General features: G+C 51.5%; 1 protein-coding gene across 2 annotated transcripts in view; it reads left to right on the top strand.

Annotated features, from left to right (window-relative positions):
• The first annotated feature begins 9,934 nt into the window (after nt 1–9,934).
• COL5A1 (collagen type V alpha 1 chain) overlaps nt 9,935–20,943 on the top strand; it is a 131,114-nt gene continuing 120,105 nt past the window's right edge. For both annotated transcript variants that reach the window (XM_062641076.1, XM_062641077.1), the window contains exon 1: nt 9,935–10,246. In XM_062641076.1, the coding sequence (XP_062497060.1) occupies nt 10,147–10,246 (100 nt within the window). In that variant the 5' untranslated portion in view covers nt 9,935–10,146. The remainder of the gene's footprint in view (nt 10,247–20,943) is intronic.

The following is a 20,943-nucleotide window of genomic DNA, read 5'->3' on the forward strand; positions in this document are numbered from 1 at the left end:
GGTGGGACACAGCATCGTCCTAGGACAGGTTAGCATTCCTACTGAGGGCTTCATAGCCTTGTAGACTCTAAACTAATATTGGTTTCCAGCCAGTGTCTTTAAGTGCCAAGGGAAATAACCTTCTGCTGAGGCTCTGTTCCCTTCTGAGGGAAAATACAGTCCGAGAGGTGCAAGAACGTCAAAAGGGATGAGCGCTTCCATGACATGATGTCAGGGCTGCGACCTGCCAGTGCAGACTTGGCTGGCACCGTGCTGCCAGGAGCTGTCTGCTGGGTAAGCAAATGGTGTCACCCTCTCCCCAGCTCCCAAACAGCCTCCTCAGTGTGTAGGCAGCAGCCACGGGTCCTCATGGAGCAGACGTGTCCCCTTCCAACCTGAGACACAACACAAGGCTCTTTGATTCCTCCTAATTGCATTTCAGTGTTTGCAGCCCGAGCGCAGGGATTCTGCAGGAGTTCAGCACTTTTGGTTGCTGGCTTCCTCTCCTTGCTGACCTACAAATACCACTTCTCAGGGAGAGGTTTATGGGCAGCATGAAATTACCGTCTTGTAAAAGCACAAATCACGGCTATAAATAGGGGCCTGGAATATGCACAGAAACCCCAAGGGAATAGTGCCTCTGGCTTTGTCCATGCGGACAGCCCTGCCAACCCAGGTTGAGGATGACTCCGGTCCTTTGACTCCTGCAAGCTGGCCTAGTGCCAGCCAACCTTCCCCTAATCCATATCCTCGCAGGGATGGAAATAACATCTGGTCAGGCTGACAGCGGTGGGGCTTTAGAGTAACTGAGAGCGCTGAAAACTGAACCTTCTCAAGCCTTGCATGCATTTATCTTCCTTTCCAGAACATTAGCAGGCAGAGTTTGTTTTCAGTGAGTTATTTAGCAGGAAGAGGGATTAGACCTTGGGCTAGCACTGATTAACCCCTGCATGTTGAGTTGTTTAACAGCGTAATGGATTAGTCATGTTGGCTGGTGACCTTTGTCAATGGGATCCTTCATCTGAAGACTCTTCTGTCTTTTTAAATACACAGATCCTTAAAAGTTGAATCTAAATCGTCCCTCAAGTAAATACGTGGCTCAGCAGAGCACGGGATTGGGGCAATAGTCCCACAGTTTCTGATCTTAGGTTTGATATTGCATAAATCAAATCTTGGGAGCCCCATGTATGCAGCTGGCTCCTTGGCACTGCCATACACTTGATCAGTAAGGGTTTGAGGTGCTCCAGGAGAGCTGTGCATGAGCTGGAAAAGAATTGTTATGTGAATGGAAAAGAGTTCCTGGAAAAGGTCTGAATTTGCTGTGGGTCTTGGGGAAGGTGTGAAATGGGAGTCCAGCAGCAGTAAGGTTTAATGCCCCTCTACTCTGCTCTTGTGGGACCTCACCTGGAGCACTGTGTGCAGTTTTGGTGTCCTCAACATAAAAAGGACATAGAACTGTTGGCACAAGTCCAGAGGAGGCCACGAGGATGATCAGGGGCTGGAGCACCTCCTGTATGAAGACAGGCTGAGGAAGTTGGGGCTGTTCAGCCTGGAGAAGAGAAGGCTGCGTGGAGACCTCAGAGCAGCTTCCAGTACCTGAAGGGGGCTATAGGGATGCTGGGGAGGGACTCTTCATTAGGGACTGTAGTGACAGGACAAGGGGTAACGGGTTAAAGCTTAAACAGAGGAAGTTTAGACTGGATCTAAGGAAGAAATTCTTTACTGTTAGGGTGGTGAGGCACTGGAATGGGTTGCCCAGGGAGGTTGTGAATGCTCCATCCCTGGCAGTGCTCAAGGCCAGGTTGGACAAAGCCTTGGGTGAGATGGTTTAGTGTGAGGTGTCCCTGCCCATGGCAGGGGGGATGGAACTGGATGATCTTAAGGTCCTTTCCAACCCTAACTATTCTGTGATTCTATGATTCACCCTGGAAATTACATCACAGCCATGTCTGGGGACTCAATAGTTGCCTTTTTTATTTAAAGGTAGGCGTGGGGGCAGAGCTGCTGTGAGTATAAATGTGTGAATTCTCATTGCCTTTGAAGCTGTGTCCATTTAAATCAGCTGAGCGGATCTGGATAACTTACACATATTCCTGCTGGTGAAGCCAGTGACCAAGAGGGAGGAAAAACTGCTCAGTGGCACCCAACATGGTACCAAGAAAAGCATCTTAAACTGCAGGAAGGCACTGATGGGAGTTTAAGGACTGCCAGGAGCGTATAAAGGTCCCTTACATAAGGCAGCCTTGGACCCAGGAGAATGAGAGGAGGGTGTCTCCTCAGACCTTCCATCCTCAGCGGTGCCATGAGGAAGCTGTTACACTTGACTTTTCAAGTGGAATACCTTCCCGCTGCAGCCAGGAGCTCTTTCTGGGCTCACTGTGCTGCAGTACGAGTCAGGTCAGGAAGTTTGGTTGGTTTGCTAAAAAAGATACCCTAGTTCAAACAAGACTTAATTCATTGAAGCCCCATGGCCTCTGTGAAACATGAACCCCTCGGGCCCCGTGATTTATGAATACAAAGCCATGGGGAAGCCTTGCCAGAGGAAAGCAAGCTGCATGGTGGGTAAGTAAAATAAACTGGGGCAGGAAAGGGTTAAAGACACCCGAAATGTGGAAGCTGGGATGAGCTGTCAGTGCTCTGCCTTCCCAAAGGGGCTCTGCTTCTGTGGCCGGGGAGCTTGCTTAGATTTGTCTCTATGAATCTGGCTAGTTTTGAGAGGATAAATCTAAAGCAGAGGCTGTTCTGTGATGTTGTGGGAGGGCCTGACCCAGGTGAGCAGCCACCAGGGCTGGGCCCTTGGGAAGGGGCAGGACCCAGCTGAGTCTCCCAACCCTCCTGCCAGATGTGCTGCCAAATCCCTATTGTGATCACCAGCAGTAAACCAGCCCAAACACATCTGGTCCTAATGAGGACCACATGAATCCCTGGGCCAGCTTAATCTGTGCCAAATGTTAATTATGCAGATACTTATTAATGTTTGGTTGTTGTCTACATGAATTGGGTGTCTGGGGGCTTCTCTATACATCTGCAGAGCCCTAACAGGTACAGTGCTGCTTCCCAGGGTTAAACCTCGAGGCCTGACAAAGCTTTGGCTGTGATCGCACCCTGAAGTTGTCTGGTGATGCAGCAAAGCCTTTTAACCTGACAAGATCCTTAGAACCTACAGGGCAAGTGGAGGTGCTCCAAGGGATCCACCTATGGGGAGGGCGCTGCAGGCAGAAAACCTGTCTCTAGACCCACCTAGGTAGCCTGTGCTTTCTGGAAGGTACCTTCAGTTGTACTTCAAAGATAGGAAGCAGAGCAGACCATAGTCTGTCTGCCACCCACTCCCTGACATGGTTTCTTTTGAATGCCTTGGAAAAGAACACTTAGGGATGTCCTTTCTGGATGTGATCCTCAAAGGGATGTGGAATGCTGGTGGAGCGTTCCACGCTGCTGATCTTGAAGATCTAATGTGTGGCTGAAACTGCTCAGACTTCCTCAAAGGTGTCTGAAAAATGTAAAAATGAGTTCTAGAAGTGCCTAAAAGACATAAACAGGAGCTTTATGAGGGCTTAGGGTGCTGCTGGGTCTGAACTGAGCTGGGAACAAAGCCAGGCCTGGACTTCAGATATAATGAAGCAGGATGCCCTGCGAGAGGTGCTCTGCAGTCTCAGATAGCTGTAAAACCTGGTAACCGTTCCAGAAGACTGTAGGTGCTGCACGAAGGCACCGGTGCTAAAGGAATCCTCCCTCAAGCAGTGGTTGAGCATCTATTGTAGAAATAAGGTGTATGTGTGGGTGCTGCATCCTGGGACCCCCACTGAAGACTGGGAGCGGGGCTAGCAGGTGGTGGGGTGACATGGGGTAGTACATCAGTGCTTGATCTGGAGGTACAAGTACTGGGTCTCTGGTTAAGCATGTTAGTGATCTGACACCTTGCTCTGGCCCATGTCTGCGCCTTCTGCCCTGCTGTCTGGCTCTCCCCAGAGCTTCCCAACCTGGAAAACTCATCAGTGGGGGGAGAGAAGGGAGCAAGTTCCTGTGGGGACTTGTGGAAAGGTGCCGATGCGTCTGAGAAGGTGACTGACTGGAAACGCTGAACAGACAAGTCAAAATTAGTCATGTTAGCGACCACTCGGAGGCTGGATTGGATTCCTCGAGTGATTCACCCGCAGAAAGGGCTGCTTTGCCTGACATTTTCTTTCCCCTCTCTATTTAGAAAGGAGCTCAGGCTGGCTGAGCCTGAATTGCCTTTTGATAGCTGGGTGGTGCGCATAGCGTCCCTGTGTTCTCATCACTTCGAAACCACTACTTCAGCAAGGGGAAAAAGACAACAAAATGAAGGGTTTGTCACTGCAGAAGCCCTCGGTGGAATGAACCTGTAATCTTGTGAAATCAAGGGGAATCTACGGAATGTGCCATTTTTGGTACAGTTAATGCAACAAAATTATAAATGGCAATAGCTGCCTGGAAATGGTGTACGTGGTTAATAGAACTATTGAAGAAGGGAAAATGTGCTTGGTAAAATAACCTCCGGAGGCTTTAGGTTGCTCTATTCTTGTTTTTGAGGAAGGATTAGAGGATGAAAGGGCCAGAGGATGAAAGGACCATCAGCTGAGGCAATCAGAATCTGGGGCGCTTTAATCAGCTGTTAGACCTGAGTAGAATAATTCATAAATGATGCTCATTTGGGGTGTGCTGGGGCATACACAGAACATGCACGTTTTCGGGTTGTTACTGCTTACGGGGATGAAAACCCACCTGTGGTTTTATTGGCAACTTGTGTGCGTAAGACTGAGTAAAGGATGCTCCTTGGCCTGAAAAGGAGCATCCTGCATCTTGATCAGCAGGCAGGAGGTCTGCTGGGATGTCTTGTACAGGCCAGCGAAGGCAGGAAAAGGCTGTAACCTCCTTGCTCAGTGGTGGGAGCAGGAGCCCTGAGGCTTATCTGTGCTGTGACCACAATTCCTTGTGGAATTCATTCACCCAAATGTTTTCAGGATTAGTGAAAGGCACCAGTGGAAAAGATCTGTGGTCACTCAACCCACAGTCACACCAGGGCAGGATTGCTCCCAGCAGTCTATAGGTTTGTCCAGATTGATTTGGTATGACTCAAGCAATAAGATTTTCACTAGTTCCTTTGAGAGCACAAACGGATCTTCCATGGCTGAGGAGATCTCAGTGTAAGGATTATTTTTCCTGACATCCCAGTTGGAACTTTGTGTTATTTAACTTCCATCCAGTAATACCACACGTGCCCTGAACCCTGCCTGTTTGATGTTGTACCCTCACGTATGCAGAGGCAGCACCATCGCCATTAACAAAGTGGAGGTGTGCGAGAAGCAAATTGTCATCTGTTCATTTGGTTCCTGCCTATCCTCATTCATCCCTGGGGAAAACGGAAAAGCCTTCCTTGGGGATAGACTTGGAAATGAGCCCCACAGTGGTCCAGATGAAAGTGTTCCTAATGGGCATCCAAGCTCAACCCCTGAAGCCAGATGTCACTGGGTGGGTTTGGACCTGTGCATAAGCTTTGTGGCTTGGGCTCACCTTTAATCTTCAGGCATGATTATGATGAACTGGAGCTACAAAATGAGCTCTGTGGTCTGTATTCAACCAAACCTCCATTGGGGTCAGTGAGAGTTTAGTCCAAGTCACTTAGGAACTTCTTCATTCTTGACCCTGTGAAGATCACAGGGCAAGTCACAGCTCCTTGCTAATGTGCAGCCCCGTGGTTTAACACAAAGCTTTCTGCAGCACCATGGATTATCTCCCTGAAGTCTAGACAGATTATATAGGGTTTAGCCTGGGCCATTGACCGCAGATCACAGGGCGTGAGGAAATAAAAACACAGGGATGTGAAGAGGGAATGGCAGCTCCTACCAGTCTTCCAGGCTGGCACTGGGCATGGAGAGGAACCAAATGAGCAGAAGGTGATCTGAGTTCATCCTTCTCAATAGGCACCATGGTGCAATTTGTCCTTTTGCATTTAATAGATCATACGGCTCAAACACAAGGCTTGGAGTCATTAACATGAAGTGAAGAGAAGGCAACAACACTGGAAAAAGAGGAGGAGTGGAAAGTCCATTCTCTTTATGATGCTATTTCCTTTACCAAACAAACCTCTTTGACTACGAAACATTCAAACATACAAAAAACAAGCCCCACCTTGTGCTGGCTGCTCTTCCCACCATGGGCTTGTCCTGGTGCCACCTCATGGCAAAACTCAGATCCGAGTTTCCAGCAGAGCAGCTGGGATGGGGCTGTTGTGTAGAGCCTGGTCTGTGAGGCCAAAGCAGGTGCTGAAGCACAGGAGGGGTATTTCTGCTTCTGTGTGTTGTGATTTGTGTCTCTGGGAGAAAGAACGTGAACTCTTTGTGGTGTGCGTGTTCCATGTGTGGGACAAACCTGTTGAATCTCTTCACGGGTCCCTGCAGCCTAACTAGAATGTAAGAGTCTGCTCTGTGTGATGGCTTGCAGCATTGCAGCACCGGTGTTGATGTGCTGCCCGTCACCATGTTCTATAACTGCAGATTTGTGATGGCCTCTGCTCAAAACAGTGCCTTCAGAAAGGTTTTAGGGCACTGGCGAAGCTGCTGCCATGCTGCAGCTCTTCAGCAGGTGGGAATAGGTCTGAATGGTCCTGGGTGATGCAATAAATAGCACTCTGCTCAGGCTAAAAACCACACAGAGTATGGAGCTCTGTGCTTCCTCAGTGGGAAGTAGAGATTTCTCTTTCAGGTCTCTCAATCCAAGATGTCTCGACTCTAAATTCTCTTTTTTCCTTAAGCTGAATTGGAAAGTGACCGTTTCCATGGCAACGGGTGTGAGGTCACTGGGCAGGATTGTGACCTCAGCGTGAGACCGTTCACACAGCTCGAGTTCTGGGTAGGGATGTAACTGGGTTTATATGTTTGCTAGGAGTGAAGGCAGATGATGAGGTCGCAGAGGAGAATTGTCTGTTTGGATGTGTGTGCTCTTCATAAACAGCATTTGAAACAATTCCTGAGAACAGTTTTGTCTTTCCTGGTTATTTATACAACAGGTAATTCTAACGCTGAGTCTGTCCCATCAGCTGGCCATAGGGTGTAATCCTTTATCGGCAACTCCTTGGGCTGTTCTTTGATTATCCCCATGCTTACTGTTAAACTGCAGAATAACTACAGAGTAACCCCCTTTGGGGGGCTTAGGCTCAATGCTCGTGTCTGGTTTCATAGCATATGATTAAACCCCCCCAAACCCTACCGATGTATCGTAAGCTCCTTTGAAAGCTCACAAATGTCTCCTCCATCCCATAAACAGCCAGCTGGGCTCAAGATGCATGTAGTCATGAAACTACTTCTATAAACTGCTGTTCCTTAAAGATATTTGGCCATCTGCCTCCGCTGCAATGTATTCCTTTGGCTATTCACGTTACCCTGCCTGGCTGCTGGAAGGGCTTGGAGTTGGCGTCAACCAGGAGCTCGTGTAAACCCACTTGGAGCTCACACCAGCAGATGATCTAGGCCACTCTAACCCGAGGGCTGGCTCCGTGAACCTGGCGTGTGGATGCTGGAATTTTCCAGCTTACCATTACAGGCCTGTTTCCGTATTTCTCTGCTATTGTTAAGGAGGGGCCAACAGGTCTGTGCAAGCTTCTAAATCACCTGGAGAGCATCTGGGAACTCAGACCTAGAGCTCAGGAGAAGCTCCCTGAGCTGGGTTCTCAGCTGGTGCAAAGCAAAAGGTGCTGCATCTGATGGGGGTCCAGGTCTGGGTGCTCTGGCTTGATCATGGGCTTAAGAGCCCTTGAAAAATGAGTGGTGTGCGAGTGAGCTGCTCTGAGCTGCTTTTATTTCCTTGTCTGCAGTGTGTTTGATGCTTTAGGTATCCCCCTTCCCCTAGCTGTGTTCCTCTGGAAGGGTGGGGAATGTCAACCCCTTGGTGACAGCATTCAGGTGTTAGTGGGATTTTCACTTGGAGCTGGAGAAGACAAACCAGGGTTTCATTCCAAAACAATGAGCTGCTTGTATGCTCCGAGATGCCAGGCTGGGGTGAGACGATCGAGGATCCTGGTGGTTGTGTAACCGGGGCTGAAATCAGAGCCCACCTCTGTCAGTGCCCCTCAAGGGTGATTGGGCATCCACATAAGTACTGTGGATCAAGTTATCACTTTGTCATCATAATATCAAGGGTTACTGGGAAGAGGAGGGTTATTTGCAGTCCTCAGTCTGTGGTGCTTTTACCCGTCCTAGTTTCATATCCATATGCTTCATGATGATCCATATCCAGATGCTTCATGAGCCATACAAATGGGGGGGGGGAATCCCTGCCATGCAGTGTGTCTCAGCTATGGAACAGGTTCTCTGTTCCATTCCAGAGGCAGCTGTGAACCTGTGGAAGGGGCTTTTGCTGTGTATAGTGGGATATTCCCAAGCAGGAGGGAGGTGTGATGGTGATGGATATTGTCACTGCTGGGCTGTATCCCGTGGAGCTCTGCAATGGTGTTTGCAGGCTTGCACGGCTATTAGTTGCACTGGAAGAGCTTGCCCCAGGCTCCTGGATATGGAGTGTTGCTTAATTTCTCTCACCAGCCTCTAGTCATGGAATCCCAGACTAGTTTGGGTTGGGATGGGAACTTAAAGCTCATCCGGTTCCATCCCCCTGCCATGGGCAAGGACACCTTCCACTAGAGCAGGTTGCTCCGAGCCCCATCCAACCTGTCCCGTCACAGGTTGCTCATCAAAGGCAGGACCTGGGGGGCTTTCACTGAGGGCTGTGCCCAGGGTGCCACTGGCACGGTCCCCACTGCACACGTGGCAGCAGCCAGCACACGCTGCCTCCGGGCTCAGGGGCTTGCAGCCAACCTGCCTCTAACCTCCCTGGTGAAAGGCTCTTTCAGCAGAGACTCTCCTCCTGCGTGTGGCTCATCCCCTACTGCTTCCTGTTTCACCGGGCTGCTGGTGGTGGGGAAAGCATCTCCATGGGTTCGGAGGCAGAGGGGGAGATTTCCTACAGCTCCTCTCCATTAGGTAACTTCTTTGCTAGGCTACAAACTGAGTGGACTGGGAGCACTCCTTTCCCCTTGATCTGGTAGAATTTGGCCTCCTGTGCTTGTAGGTTTTGATGAGTTTGACATCAATTATACATCTAAGTAACTCTCATTCCAGAAGGTCAGGCTTATCCTGAGTGAACAGCTAAAGCTCGGAAGTCCCTTTTTGTGTGGAGTTCGTCAGACAGGGATAGGAGAAGTGACTCTGAACTCATGCCTTGCCCTCCTTGTATGTAATAAACGGGATGACCAGTGACTGCCCAGGTTCTCACAGTGACTGAAGGCGTAGACAAGCAAAGTGGAGCCCAGGGTAGGCAGACTGTGGAGTTTGGGTGATGGCAATGCTTGCTTTTCATTGGGATGATGGAAGCCTTTGAGGATCCTGCTGTGCAAGGCCTGAGGAGGGCTGGGATGCTCTCCTGTGGCCCAGGGTATTGGCATATAGGTGAAATCACTGCTCCGTGACAAATCTTTGCAACCATTGAAGTCACAGGAGGTGTGACTGTCACCTGGATGTGTGCTGGCAATGATGTTCAGGCCTTTAATGGCGCTGGTATAGCAAGTACCGATACCAGGAAGAGCCTTCAAAGTGCTTACGGGAGAGGGTTGTGTTTGGTGTTTCCACCTCTGGTCTCCAGATGACCTGAGCTTGGTTTTGAGGGTCCCCAGTGTTGTGCGACCTAGTCCTACAGCGAGGTCTGGGCTCTCTTCCGCACTTCTGCAGCCGCAGCCTCGTTCTTTGCCCACATCCTCGCCTTTTCCACGCTCCACAAGCCCTGGCGGTTGGGGGGAGCAGATTCCCGATGGAATTCCTGGGGTGGGGGGGGCCGCGCCGTTCAAACTTACCGGGGGCGGGCTGGGGGCGGCTCCTGGCCCGCTGCGCCCGCTCCCGGTTGGCTGCGCTGCTCCGGGATTGACGGGCTCCGGCCTTGGGCTTAAAAGAAGGAGAAGAAGGGAAAAAAAAAGGGGTGGGGGGGAGAGGAAGGAAAGTTTTCCTCGGCGGGAGCCGGAGCGGACGTGCGGAGCCCCCGCTGCCCTCGGCCCGCCCATGGCTCTATAAAGCGGCTGCTCTCGGGGGGGGGGCTTGTAAATAGCTGTATATTATTATTTTTATTGGTTTTCCCCCTCGAGCGGGTGCCCGGTTTCTCTGGACCATGGATACGCACACGCGGTGGAAACGGCGCAGTTGGATACGGAGGTGGTGGGTGCCCGCTGCCCTGGTGCTGCTGGGTGCCCTGTCCCTCGGCCGGGCAGGTAAGGACCATCCAAGAGCCCCCGCATCCCCGGGACAGCGGCGTTGCGGGGTCGGGGAGGGGGGGGGGCTTTGTGCGGGATAAAACGTTTGTCTGGACCCGCTGCATTCCAGAGGAAAAAAAAGAATGGAAAAAGGGAAAGAAACCCCCGAGCCTCCTTCAGCCGCCCGAGTCTCCGAATGCCATTTGTCAGGGGCCCGGAAAAGGGGGAGAAAACTTAAAGCAAAACTTTCTGCGCCTTCTGGAGCCGGGCCGCCTGTTGCCGGGCTCGGTTTTGTGGGGCAGAAGTCGGGATGTGCTCCTGGAGCCGTAGCTCTCGCTCTGTCGGCGGCTGTATCGGTATTGAGGCAGCTGGAGACCTCTCGCCTCGCCCTGTGCCTTCTCCCTGGGGAGAAGAAACTTTTAGCGCAGGAGCGAGCGGCAGCTCCAGTTCCCTGCGCGCATCGCGGGCGCAGGAGCCTGAGTCGGGCACCCCCCGGTCCTCCCCAGCCCCTGTTTGTAGGGTTTCTCTCTAAAATCGTGGCTGTTGAGCGTGGCGAGAGGAAGCTGCAGAGTGCCAGACGTGCAGCAGCCCTGCACGCGCAGCCAGGAAAAACCCTGGAATGTCTTTTTTAACCCCGCGGGAGTGGGACATCCACTTCGTTTCGTTCCACCGATGCTTTGGGTTCTGAGTACGTGGAGCTCTGCTTTCCAAATGTCTGCCTTCCCTGGTGGGCTGGAACTGCCAGGGCAGGGCAGGGCAGGGGGAGAGCCGTGGCTCTGCTGGAAAAGTTCTGAGTTTGGAGCAGCCAGCCCGCGGTGCTCCGGGGTCTCTTCAGTTTGTGCTTCAAGGGCGCAGGCTCTGAAGCACTTTGTTGGCAAAAGAGGATTTTGAAACCAGAAAAGTTTAAGCCAGTGGAGCTCTGCGGGGTAATGAGAAACAGCGAAGGGCTGAGAGTGGAGCTCTGGGATCCATCCAGCTTCTGAGCCTGAGTTCTGTGGGCTCGGGGTGGTTTTCCCCGGGAAGCCCAGTGTTTGCAGGGTGGTTTGTGTGTTACCAGGACGAATGCGTGTGGGATTCTGTGTATAGCAGCGGGATTATGAACTATTGTAATTTCTAGGTTCTTAAAATGACCTTAAGGAAGAAAAGGTGGGCGTGCGAGGAATGCTTTCATGAATGGTTTGCTCAGAGTCTCGGCACGATGGAAAATAAGCTGCTGGTTGAGGAACAAACCATTTCTAAACCATCAGAAGTTGGTGAAGTTAACGGCGGTTGGGGCTGCAGTGAGAGTTTGTTGTACAGCAGAAGTATGGGGCTGCCGGAGCAGTTTGTGATTAGGATACTGGAGCAATACTTGCCCCTCTGGAGCGCCCTTCTCGTGCAGCCACCTCATCAGGCTGCTTTGTATTAGTTGAAAACTGCGTTATCACCTCTCTCAACCATTCCAAAGGATATTTTTCCCCTTTCCTCCTGTCCATGCTGTTATTGGAATGGCTTCGGAACATCCTCACACATTCTGTCCATTGGTATAAATCCGTCAGGCAGCTTCAGCCCTGCTCCTTTTAGAAGTTACCTGGCTGCTTTGCTGAAACCTGTGGCTCCAGCTGTGAGCTGCAGGGAGCTGGTGGGAGCTGATGTTTCTGTGCAGGGCTGAAGAGCTATTGTGGGGCCGATGGGCAGCTCCAAGTAGTGACTTTTGCAGTGAAAGGCTTTGAGGTTTCCTAATGAGCCTCCTAATAGGACATCAGATAATTTGGATGAGGGAGGAGTCAGACTGGGGCTGCTGATGGCATTGACTAAGGCTCTTTATAGCTTTTTTCCCCATCTTTCCAAGTGATCTTTGATTTCAGCTCAGATTGTTTCTGTTTCAGTTTCAGTTTAGTTGGCTTCTCTGTATGGAGAAAGGTGGACCCCCTCTGTCATCTGTCATAGATCCATCAGTTGGCTACAAAGAAAGGGGAAAGACACCTTGCAGGGAGGGTTTCTAGAGGAATAACTGTCCAAGGCGACGAGCTGAGCGCCTCGGAACACTGCCCTTCCAGCTCACATTTTCCCATATTTTAGCAGATGATGTCACCCAAATCTAACCCGCAGACAAAGCTGGAATCTGCCTCTGCTTCCACAAATCCCCATAAAATTGAATCAGGTTTCTGGGTGAAAATTTTTGGAAGCAGCAGTTTCCTTTAGCGGCGAAGGAAAGTGGAATCGGGATACATGGAATGCCCTTTAAGAGAAATAAAAATGCTGGAAACTATCAAGTGTCCTGTTACCATCTGCTGCTTCTCCCCTTGGCTCTTCCCCACTCCTCCAGTGAGGTAAAGAACAGTCTGTATCTGGGCAGTCAGAAGTGTTGAATATTTTGCCAATCAGAAATGTTGGTATTGTTTTACATAAGCAATCGGATTGTGTGAGTCTGGAAGTGAGGCAGATCTGATTCCCAGTGTAAAACCCGGGTTATGCTGTCAGTGCAGTGCCAGGTTGGAACTGGATGCTGTGACTTCCAAGCCCTTGCTACCGACTGTGCGCTGTCACGGCTGGAGTTGCTGCCTCTGCTCTGCAATGCTGGAGGGTACCCCAGTAAACAAGACTGTGTTGGTGTTACTCCTACTGCTTGCAGACAAAGGGGATGCGCATCCTTACTTTAAAGGTGCTGTCCTTGCCCCTTAGATGCTGTTTTTGTTGGAGATTGACTTTTCAGGCTCATTCCTTTCAAAGGCTGAGCGCCGTGTCTGTGATGTTCAGACTAAGCTTTAATTCTCAAGTAGCTTCTCTTTTTCACGGACCTCCACATGAGAATCTTTGCCACGCTCCCAGAGCCCCAGACTCTTAATGGCCCGTGGATGTCCTGTTGCCTTCGGGAGCATGTACCTGGCTTTTTCCTCTAACACTGAAGATGTGATCTGGTCCTGGTGCTCTCTGTCTCTGGTGACTCAAAGTGGCCCTGTCTGTCCTGCAGCCTGGGTTCAGGGCACAGGCTCACAGTGTGTGTGCTCACAACTGCTCTGAGTTACAGATAGAATCCTTAAGATGAGCCCAAGTGTGGCAGCAGATGCTGAGAAGCAGAAGGTGCTGTTGTGGCATATGCCCCTCATGCAGAGGCATTTGTGTGAAGCACAAGTAAATAGAAGAGGTTTAGTTAATCTTCTGGACTTAGAAATCAATCTGTGGGAGTGCTTTAATGCTTTCCAGGAACTGCTCTTCAGCCTGAGGGGTTTCCCTCTATAGAGTAAACTGGTAATTCTTTTAACAGCTACTTTTTGTTATGCCCTGGTTCTTTGCCCTGCTCCTTGTGTTTTCCCTCTCCCCATGCTATCAGGATGCTGGGGCTGAGCCATGGTGCTGCCCTTCCTGAAGCAGGTAGAGGATGAATGTCAACCACACCATGCAAACAGGAAAGTCTACGCTTGGAAACCCTGCATGGAGCAATACTGCTGCGTGAGCAGAACCTGTAAGGGTGACGAAGGGAAGAGGGGACAGGCCAGCTGGCCACAGGGGATAGTGTGTGTGTAAAAGTGCCCAAGTGAGGTGTCACGATAATGATTCATGGGTTTATTATTCATGTGTTGGTGTGGTTGCCTGTGGATACATCTGGAGAGCAGTGGGACCTGGGAAGAGCAGGGAGCTGAGCACCAGGGGCTGTTGGCTGGCAGCAAACTGCAGCTGCAGAGCTGGACCAGGATCTTGGTCGAGCAGATGATGCAGGCAGGGGATGCTAGGCATCCAGGGGCTTCCAGAGGGTCCCATTTGGAGCCTCTTTGACCTGATGGTTGATACTTGGCTGTAGAAAAGCAAGGACCAGTCTGTGTATGCCATGGTGGAGGTGCTCCCTGTGAATTGGCTTTGAAGTGCAGCAGCCCCTAAGACAGGGGAAATCCCTGCTGCGCTGCAAGTATGAATTTGGCACTTCATCACATACGTACACACGCCCACGTGTGCTCTTGCTTCGGTTGTTCAGGAGAAGCCTGATCCTCAGGGTGCAGCTTTTGTTCTGTACACAAGTGTTTTGCAAAGAGGTTTCAAGTGTTTGGGTTCTGGGGAAAACACGGTTAAAACTCCTCAATAAAAAACCTCAGTACCCAGGTTTTGGTAACTGGAGGCTGCTGCTTGAATGAGGATTGTTTGGGCAATAAACAAGGAATTCACCACAAAACACACCTCGGACTTCCCTCAGTGGAGGAAGGCTTCCACGTCCATGCTTATACCCGGTGCAGACCTCTGCTCGTGGGTTTAAGAAAGCCCTGGCTGCTGCAGCTCGGTAACTGCTCCTGTTGAGGGTATCGTGGGAATGCTGAGGCCTTAAACAGGCTCCTGCTGGAACTGGGGCAAATTTAAGACCTGCAGGAGTTGTCCCACTGTCAGTCAGTGTCAGGGGCACGTGCACGCGGGGGTATGCTGCTTGTGGAGCTCACATTGAGCTCTCCGCTGGGTTCCCTGCACTACCTGCGTAGCTGATAGAATCCCATTGGAAGGGACCTTCAAGCTCCTCCAGCTCCAACCCCTGCCATGGGCAGGGACCCCTTCCACTGGAGCAGCTTGCTCCAAGCCCTGGAGTCCAGCCTGGCCTTGAGCACTGCCAGGGATGGGACATTGTCATTCAGCTCTCTTACTGAACCCTAACCCCAGTGCTGGGGGATGCTGGTGCCATTCTGGAGGGGTTTTAGGAGACCCCGGGCGGACACTGCCTTGTGTCGAAGGCTTTACTGTTACCAGCTGATGTGATGGGCACTGGGCTTGCAAGCAGCTCCTCTTAACAAAATAAACCTTTGTGAAACAAAGAAAAAGCCAGTGAAGAAGGAGCAAACCCAGGAGAAGCGAGACATGAAAGAATGGAAAAACTTGGTTGAAACCTAATGTTGTATGGAAAAACCTTCAGTTGGGAACATGGTATAATTAGCCACTGGGTTACTGTTGGCAAGTTGTGAGGCTCTTGAAATGGAGCTGAGCCCCGAGTGAAGTGTCCAAGTGATGTTGTGGTTTCTCTGTGGATGTGTCTGGAAAATCTTGAGAACTAAAATAAATAAATGAAGGAGCTGCACAAAAGGCATTTTTGAGGTTGGTCGCTCACAGTCCGGGCTCTTTTTGCCTCCAGAAGCCAAGAGGATTCTCAGCATCGTCTGGAAGCTGTCACAATGGTGAGATGGAACTTCTCTAAGCTGGGACAATGGCATTCATGTATCTGCAGTGGTGGAGTTATCCTGCCAGATTGTGTAATAAACTGCAGAGAAAAAGGGTGGCTTGGGGAGTGAATGGGTGGGATGAGCTGCATCAGTGCTGGTTCCTAAACTCTGCTGTGGACTTTCTCCCAGTCCTTTAGGCAAGTCTCTGTTTCCCATGCCCTGGGCCTGATCCTGTCTTCCTGTATGGAACCTGCCATTGTGGTGCTGCTTTAACACAAAGTTAGTGCTGACAATACACCACCAAGACGTGCTTTCAGGCAGTGAAGTTCCAGGAGTCTCTTTCCATCCCTGTGCCCCAGGTTATGTTCGTGGTTGTGGTCTTAGTTTTCTGCTTCTAAAATACTTTTCCTCCCTGGGATGGTGTTTTCCTTCGAGCAACACCAGTGCCTCACCCTGCAAATCCAGAAGGTTGTTTGGATTTGGGCTTGGAACTCGGACGGGTTTCTTCCAGGTGACATGATGGTGTGCAGTACAGACCGCCGTGATGGCTGTGGGGTGCTGATGTTCAGCCGTTTTGCTGATGTGGAAGCCATTCCGGTGTATTTTGTTCTGAGTGCTCTGCCCCAGGCTCTTTTCACCCCGCTGGGTTTGCTTTCGTGAAGTCTCCCATGGTTGATTCTGTGCTCCTTGTGGGGCTCAGCCCTGCTGCTCTAGATGCACTGGAGAAGGATGCGGAGGCAAAGCCTTAGTCTTGCTGTGCTCAGGGGACAGCTCGCCCTTGCTCTGGATGTCACCCAAAGGGACTCCCTGTTTTCTGCTTAGGGATGAGGGTGCAGGGTTGGGGAACCTCTTTTTCCCCTTAGGGAGCTGCAGCTTGCTGAAGACCTGGATGATCTGCCAAGCTTAAATGCAGCTAAATCTTGGCTAGCTCGGGCTGACCCTGTGCACCATCCCTGCAGGACCAAGCTGTGCCTGCAGCCAGGGAGATGCCCTTTTTGTCAGGGCATGTAAAGTAGCAAGCATCCTGGCTTGGCTTTTAAACGAACTCATTGAAGCCCTGTTCCTTCCCTGCCTTTCTGCACTCCCCTGCTGTAGCTCGCAGAGGCCGGGGGAGCCTGCAGCTGTGCAGGCAATGCTGCAAGGAGTGGCTGGGGGGAACCCGAGGAGGGCAGGGAGGTCACGGAGGGCTCTGGACCCCTGTCAGGTGCAGTCTGAGTGCCCAGATTTAGCATCTCACTTGCGTGTCAGCTGGAGTGTCTGCTTTCTGAGGGTGGGTATAGAGGAGAGAGCCGAGCCTCTTTTGCCCTGCTCTTCCTCCCTCCACCCCCTTTTTTGTTTCCAAGACAATACTTCAGTAAGAATTCCTTGCAGCTGAATTCCTGGAGGTGACACTGCCGGTTTCCCAGCATCTCTGGTATTCCTGCAGCGTTTTACGTGGTGATTCTTGGTGCTGCTCCTCCAGCTGCACCCCTCAGATATGAATTTTGTGTGGCCTTCGAGGGGGCTCGTCCTGGACGTGCTGGAATGAGACGTCTGCTCTGTGTGCTCTTGTCTGCTGCAGGGGAGAGATCTGGTCTGAGGGCTGCAGTTCACCAGCTGAATAATGAATGCATTGTTTGTATGCCCTTATTTCCAGCTTGCAGTATTAGGAGTGAATAGAAAGGTCAAGGAGATGAGTCACTGTGAATACAAGTGTCATTCTGCTCAGAAGAAATGGAAAAAAAGGTGCTTCCAAGCGAGGTGTTTCAGCTGGTGCCAAGCAGCTCCATTCCACTGTGCTTGGGGTGTCACGGGGGGAATCTCGGCTGGGATCTGCTCAAGTGCTCAAGCACCAAGGGGCTGGGGCTCCAAGGCATCCACAGCTACTGGTGGAGGCTGGGCACAGGCAGGGTGATGCTCTGAAGTGCTGGGCTCACCGCTGCTCTTTTGCAAAGCGAGGAGTTGGAGCTTGGGGGGGTGGCAAACTCCTGTTCTCAACTGCTTTGTAGGGCCAGTGGTACCCAGAAGCAGAGGCCTCCTCCAAACCAATGTGGAGACTCCCAGTGCTCAGTCAGGCTGCTCTCCTCCAACACCTAGAGCAAGGGTTGGTAGTGCTGTGAAGGTGCTGTCATGGGACAGTGTTAGTCTTGAAATGCTGGTGAGAAAGCGTGTGCACCTCGAGCAATGGGTGTCAGTGGGGTCCCAGCCCTGTTCCTGCCCCATCCTTGGGGCAGGGTGGTGGTGTGGTGTGGTGTGTGTGTGTGTGTGTGTGTGAGCCTGCCCATCCCTGCCCTGCCCACAGTCAATGCTCGGCTGTAAATTCAGCATTTTAATTTCCTGCCCCAAAGCTTCATCCAGTGCCCCCTGCCGCTGCTCCAGCCACGCTGGCAGAGCACTGCAGCGGGGATGTGCCTCGTGGGTTGCACGTGTGGAAGGGCAGTGGTGAGCTCCGGGGGGTAGTGCCAAAGGGCTGGGATGGGGACGTGGCCAGTTTTCCTTTAATAGGTACTGCTGGGGCGGTTACAGTAAAGCAGGGGTGGTGGCTGAGAGACCAGGACGCACAATCCAGTTCAGAAGTTGCTAACGCTGCTTTTAATGGGGCAGAGTTTAAGTCATGGGCTCCTGTACCTGTGGGTTTCCTTTTTCACATGGCTAAAACACCTTTCTTGGGGGTTGCCAGCATTTTGGCCAGCTGCCTTTCACTGAAGGGAAATGCCCATGATGTGTTTGAGGAGGTGATGTGCTGGGGCAGACGGCCCTGCATGCTGTGTGCCCCCTGCTTTGGTGTTTGGCAGAACTTGAGTCCTGAGAGGCAGTACCCAGAAATACTTAAATTCTTATTTCTAGCCACGGGATTCTTCTGTTCTGAAGCCACTCCTCTGGTGTAAACCAGATTCCTCCAAAAGCCAGCTAAAGCTTCCGAATCTTGCCTTAATCTCTGCCCTCAAAATACACCTTCAGTAGAAAATCAAGCCAGCTGTTTTCCTTGCCCATCTAATGAAAGATTACTTCCATAAACAGCTTCCAAGTGAATTTGCCAGTGTAGCTTTGATCCCAAAATTCAACAAATTCCACGTGATATCAAATGACTGGGAACTGGGACTCACTTGCTAATGATGCAATAGCAGGATGCTGACCAAGCGCTGCAGCTCGTGGGCATGGGAGGTCTGTGCCTGGCTTGTGTGGCAAAGGCACTGGGTCAGTGACTTTAGTGTTGGTATTAATGGGAGTTAAAGCCTTCTGCAGGCAGTTGAGGTGGTGGTGGATGTGCTGCAGGCAGGCAGGACACAGCTTCTGCAGCATGGGATGCGTGGGAGCAGCAGAGCTGCTCTGTGTTCACTGGTGCGGGACTGGGTGGGAGAAGCCGCTGCAGGCAGGAGGTGTGAGGGATGTACCCCTGGGGTTCCCCAAGCACAGCGTCTGTTCCTGACCCTGGGCTGCTCGGTGTCTGCTGTTGGAAAGCTGTGGGTTCCTTGAAGGATAAGGACTGTTTGCCTGGAGCCCCGCGGCTGCAGATGCTGTTCCCGATGAGGCTGGTGTTGTTTCACCCTCGATCCTGTTGGACGTTCTGCTTTCTGTAACAGGGAGGGCAGATCACGGAGAATCCCCTCGCTGTTCCTGTGCTCCAGAAGCAGCGTGAGTGTGGGAGGAGGAAGCGGCTTTCATCCGTGTCACTGCCTTTGGCACTCGCTGGCGAGTGCTCGCATAGGAAAACTGCTCGGAATGTTCTCTTGCCGGGGTTTGCAGGGATGGGGAGAGGCGAGGGCTCACGTCTTGTGCACGTCGGGAGAAAGTCCCTCCCTGCCGCTCTCAAACGCTTAAATTGAAACAGTCTGTCCTGCTGCAAGCGCTGGATGCTTTCCCTGCTGACCTCAGGAGCTGGGGCTGGAGGAGGAGCGAGCGGCCCCGGCGCTTGGAACAGGCTCCGGCTTGTCTTGGAGCTTCAGTCCCCGTTCCCTGCAGGATGCAAACCAGCAAAACAATAAGGGCCATATCTGCTCTGGAAACATCCATTTTCCCAGTCCTCTCTAATTAAAGAGCTATATCAGGAAGCAGCAGAGCCTTTATGCACTGGAGGCTATTGTCTTACAAGACTATGTATAGGAGAGGCAGCAGGCGCACTTATCCCTCAGTGCTGGCACTGGCAGAAGGGTTAAGTCCTCTGCAGCATTCCACCATCCCTTGCTTTTCCAGCCATAGACATTCCCACAGTAGGGTCTGACTGGAGCAGAGCTATGGCTGAGCAGGATCAACTTTTCCTTTCTCAAGGAGAAGGCAGAGCCAAGAAGCCCTGCAGGCAGCATTACCTGAGGATGCTGGATGTGGTGCTTGGTACCCAGGCTCTGAGTGGTCCCTGCTTGGGGGATTTCTGGGCACCCAAGGGAAAGCCAGGGCAGGATTGTTGGTCTGATTCTGGTGCTTACACTGAGTTTTTAATTGGCCTAGGGCCCTGGGGCAAGGCTGTCTCTGTGGATCCTACACTGCTGCAGGGCTGTGTCCACGTGGAGCTCTGGATGCAGGGCTGGGACCCGACTTCTGTGGACCTTGGGACTTTGGGCAGTGAAGTAGCACAGAATCATCGGGCCTAAATCACAGAACAGCCATTCATCTCTTCTGCCACTGCTTTGACTCGCTGCCTTCATTGCCCATAGGTCTACATTTTCTTGCAGTTTACAGAGCATTTTACAGACTAATTGGGATTCAGCCTAGGAAAATCCATTGTGATTTCTTGTGGCTGTGGGGAACAGGCTTGGATAACACTGTGCTGGTTAAGATTTTCCCCATGGAATATGAACCAGAACAAAAACTGGAGCTTGTTTTGGGTGTGGAAATATCCATGAAGAGCTTTGGGCTCCTCATTTGAAGGTACTTAAACTTTCACCCCAAGCACTTAGAGATGCTCTGAAAGGTTCAGAGTCAGAACAGCAGTTCCCAATACACTGCACATTGAGTGACCCTGCGGCTCCCTGCTCCAAAGCCTTGGCCAGACAAGCCGGGGCCCTCCCTGCCCTGGGGACGCTCATCCCAAATAGCAAGCAGCAGTGCTGCTAAAAGGAGCAGGATTCCTGCAGCCTGGAAATAGCTGAGTCTCTGCTGCCTGAGCTGGGCTGCCCAGTCTGGGGCCTGGCGCTGAGCTTTTCATGGATGAAGCTGAAACATCTGCTTTTGGGGGGGTGAAATCTGCTGCATCTTTGCTTTAGCTCATGTGGCCTCTAAGGAGCCTGGGTGGGATGTGGGACTCCATTTACCTGCCCCTGTTGTGACATCTGGGCTCGAGTTGATTGTTTTCCTTCTGATGGTGGCAAAGTGCCCAGCTTCCAGGCATCTTATAGGAAATTTTAGTCAATGAAAATAGACCTGGGAAAAGAGGGGGAGCTTCTGTGCACCTGAAGTGGGTTCTCTTATGCCACAGAGGTGCTCTAAGAAATGTATCTGGGGATCAGATCTGTTTCAACACTTTTCATTTGGGTGAGCAATGAATGACAGCGGAGAGTGTGACTGCAGGCAGGATGTCGTGCCTGTGCAATGTCAGTCAGTGCAGGATGAAGCAAGGCATGTGGAAAATTCTTCTTCTAGGAGGTAAAGCCTAGGGAGAAATCATCATGGGAGAGCTCAGGGGGT

This window comes from Pezoporus occidentalis, unplaced genomic scaffold (assembly GCF_034315485.1).
Source record: "Pezoporus occidentalis ecotype Australia unplaced genomic scaffold, CSIRO_AGI_Poc_V1 ctg68, whole genome shotgun sequence".
NCBI classification, from domain to species: Eukaryota; Metazoa; Chordata; class Aves; order Psittaciformes; family Psittacidae; genus Pezoporus; species Pezoporus occidentalis.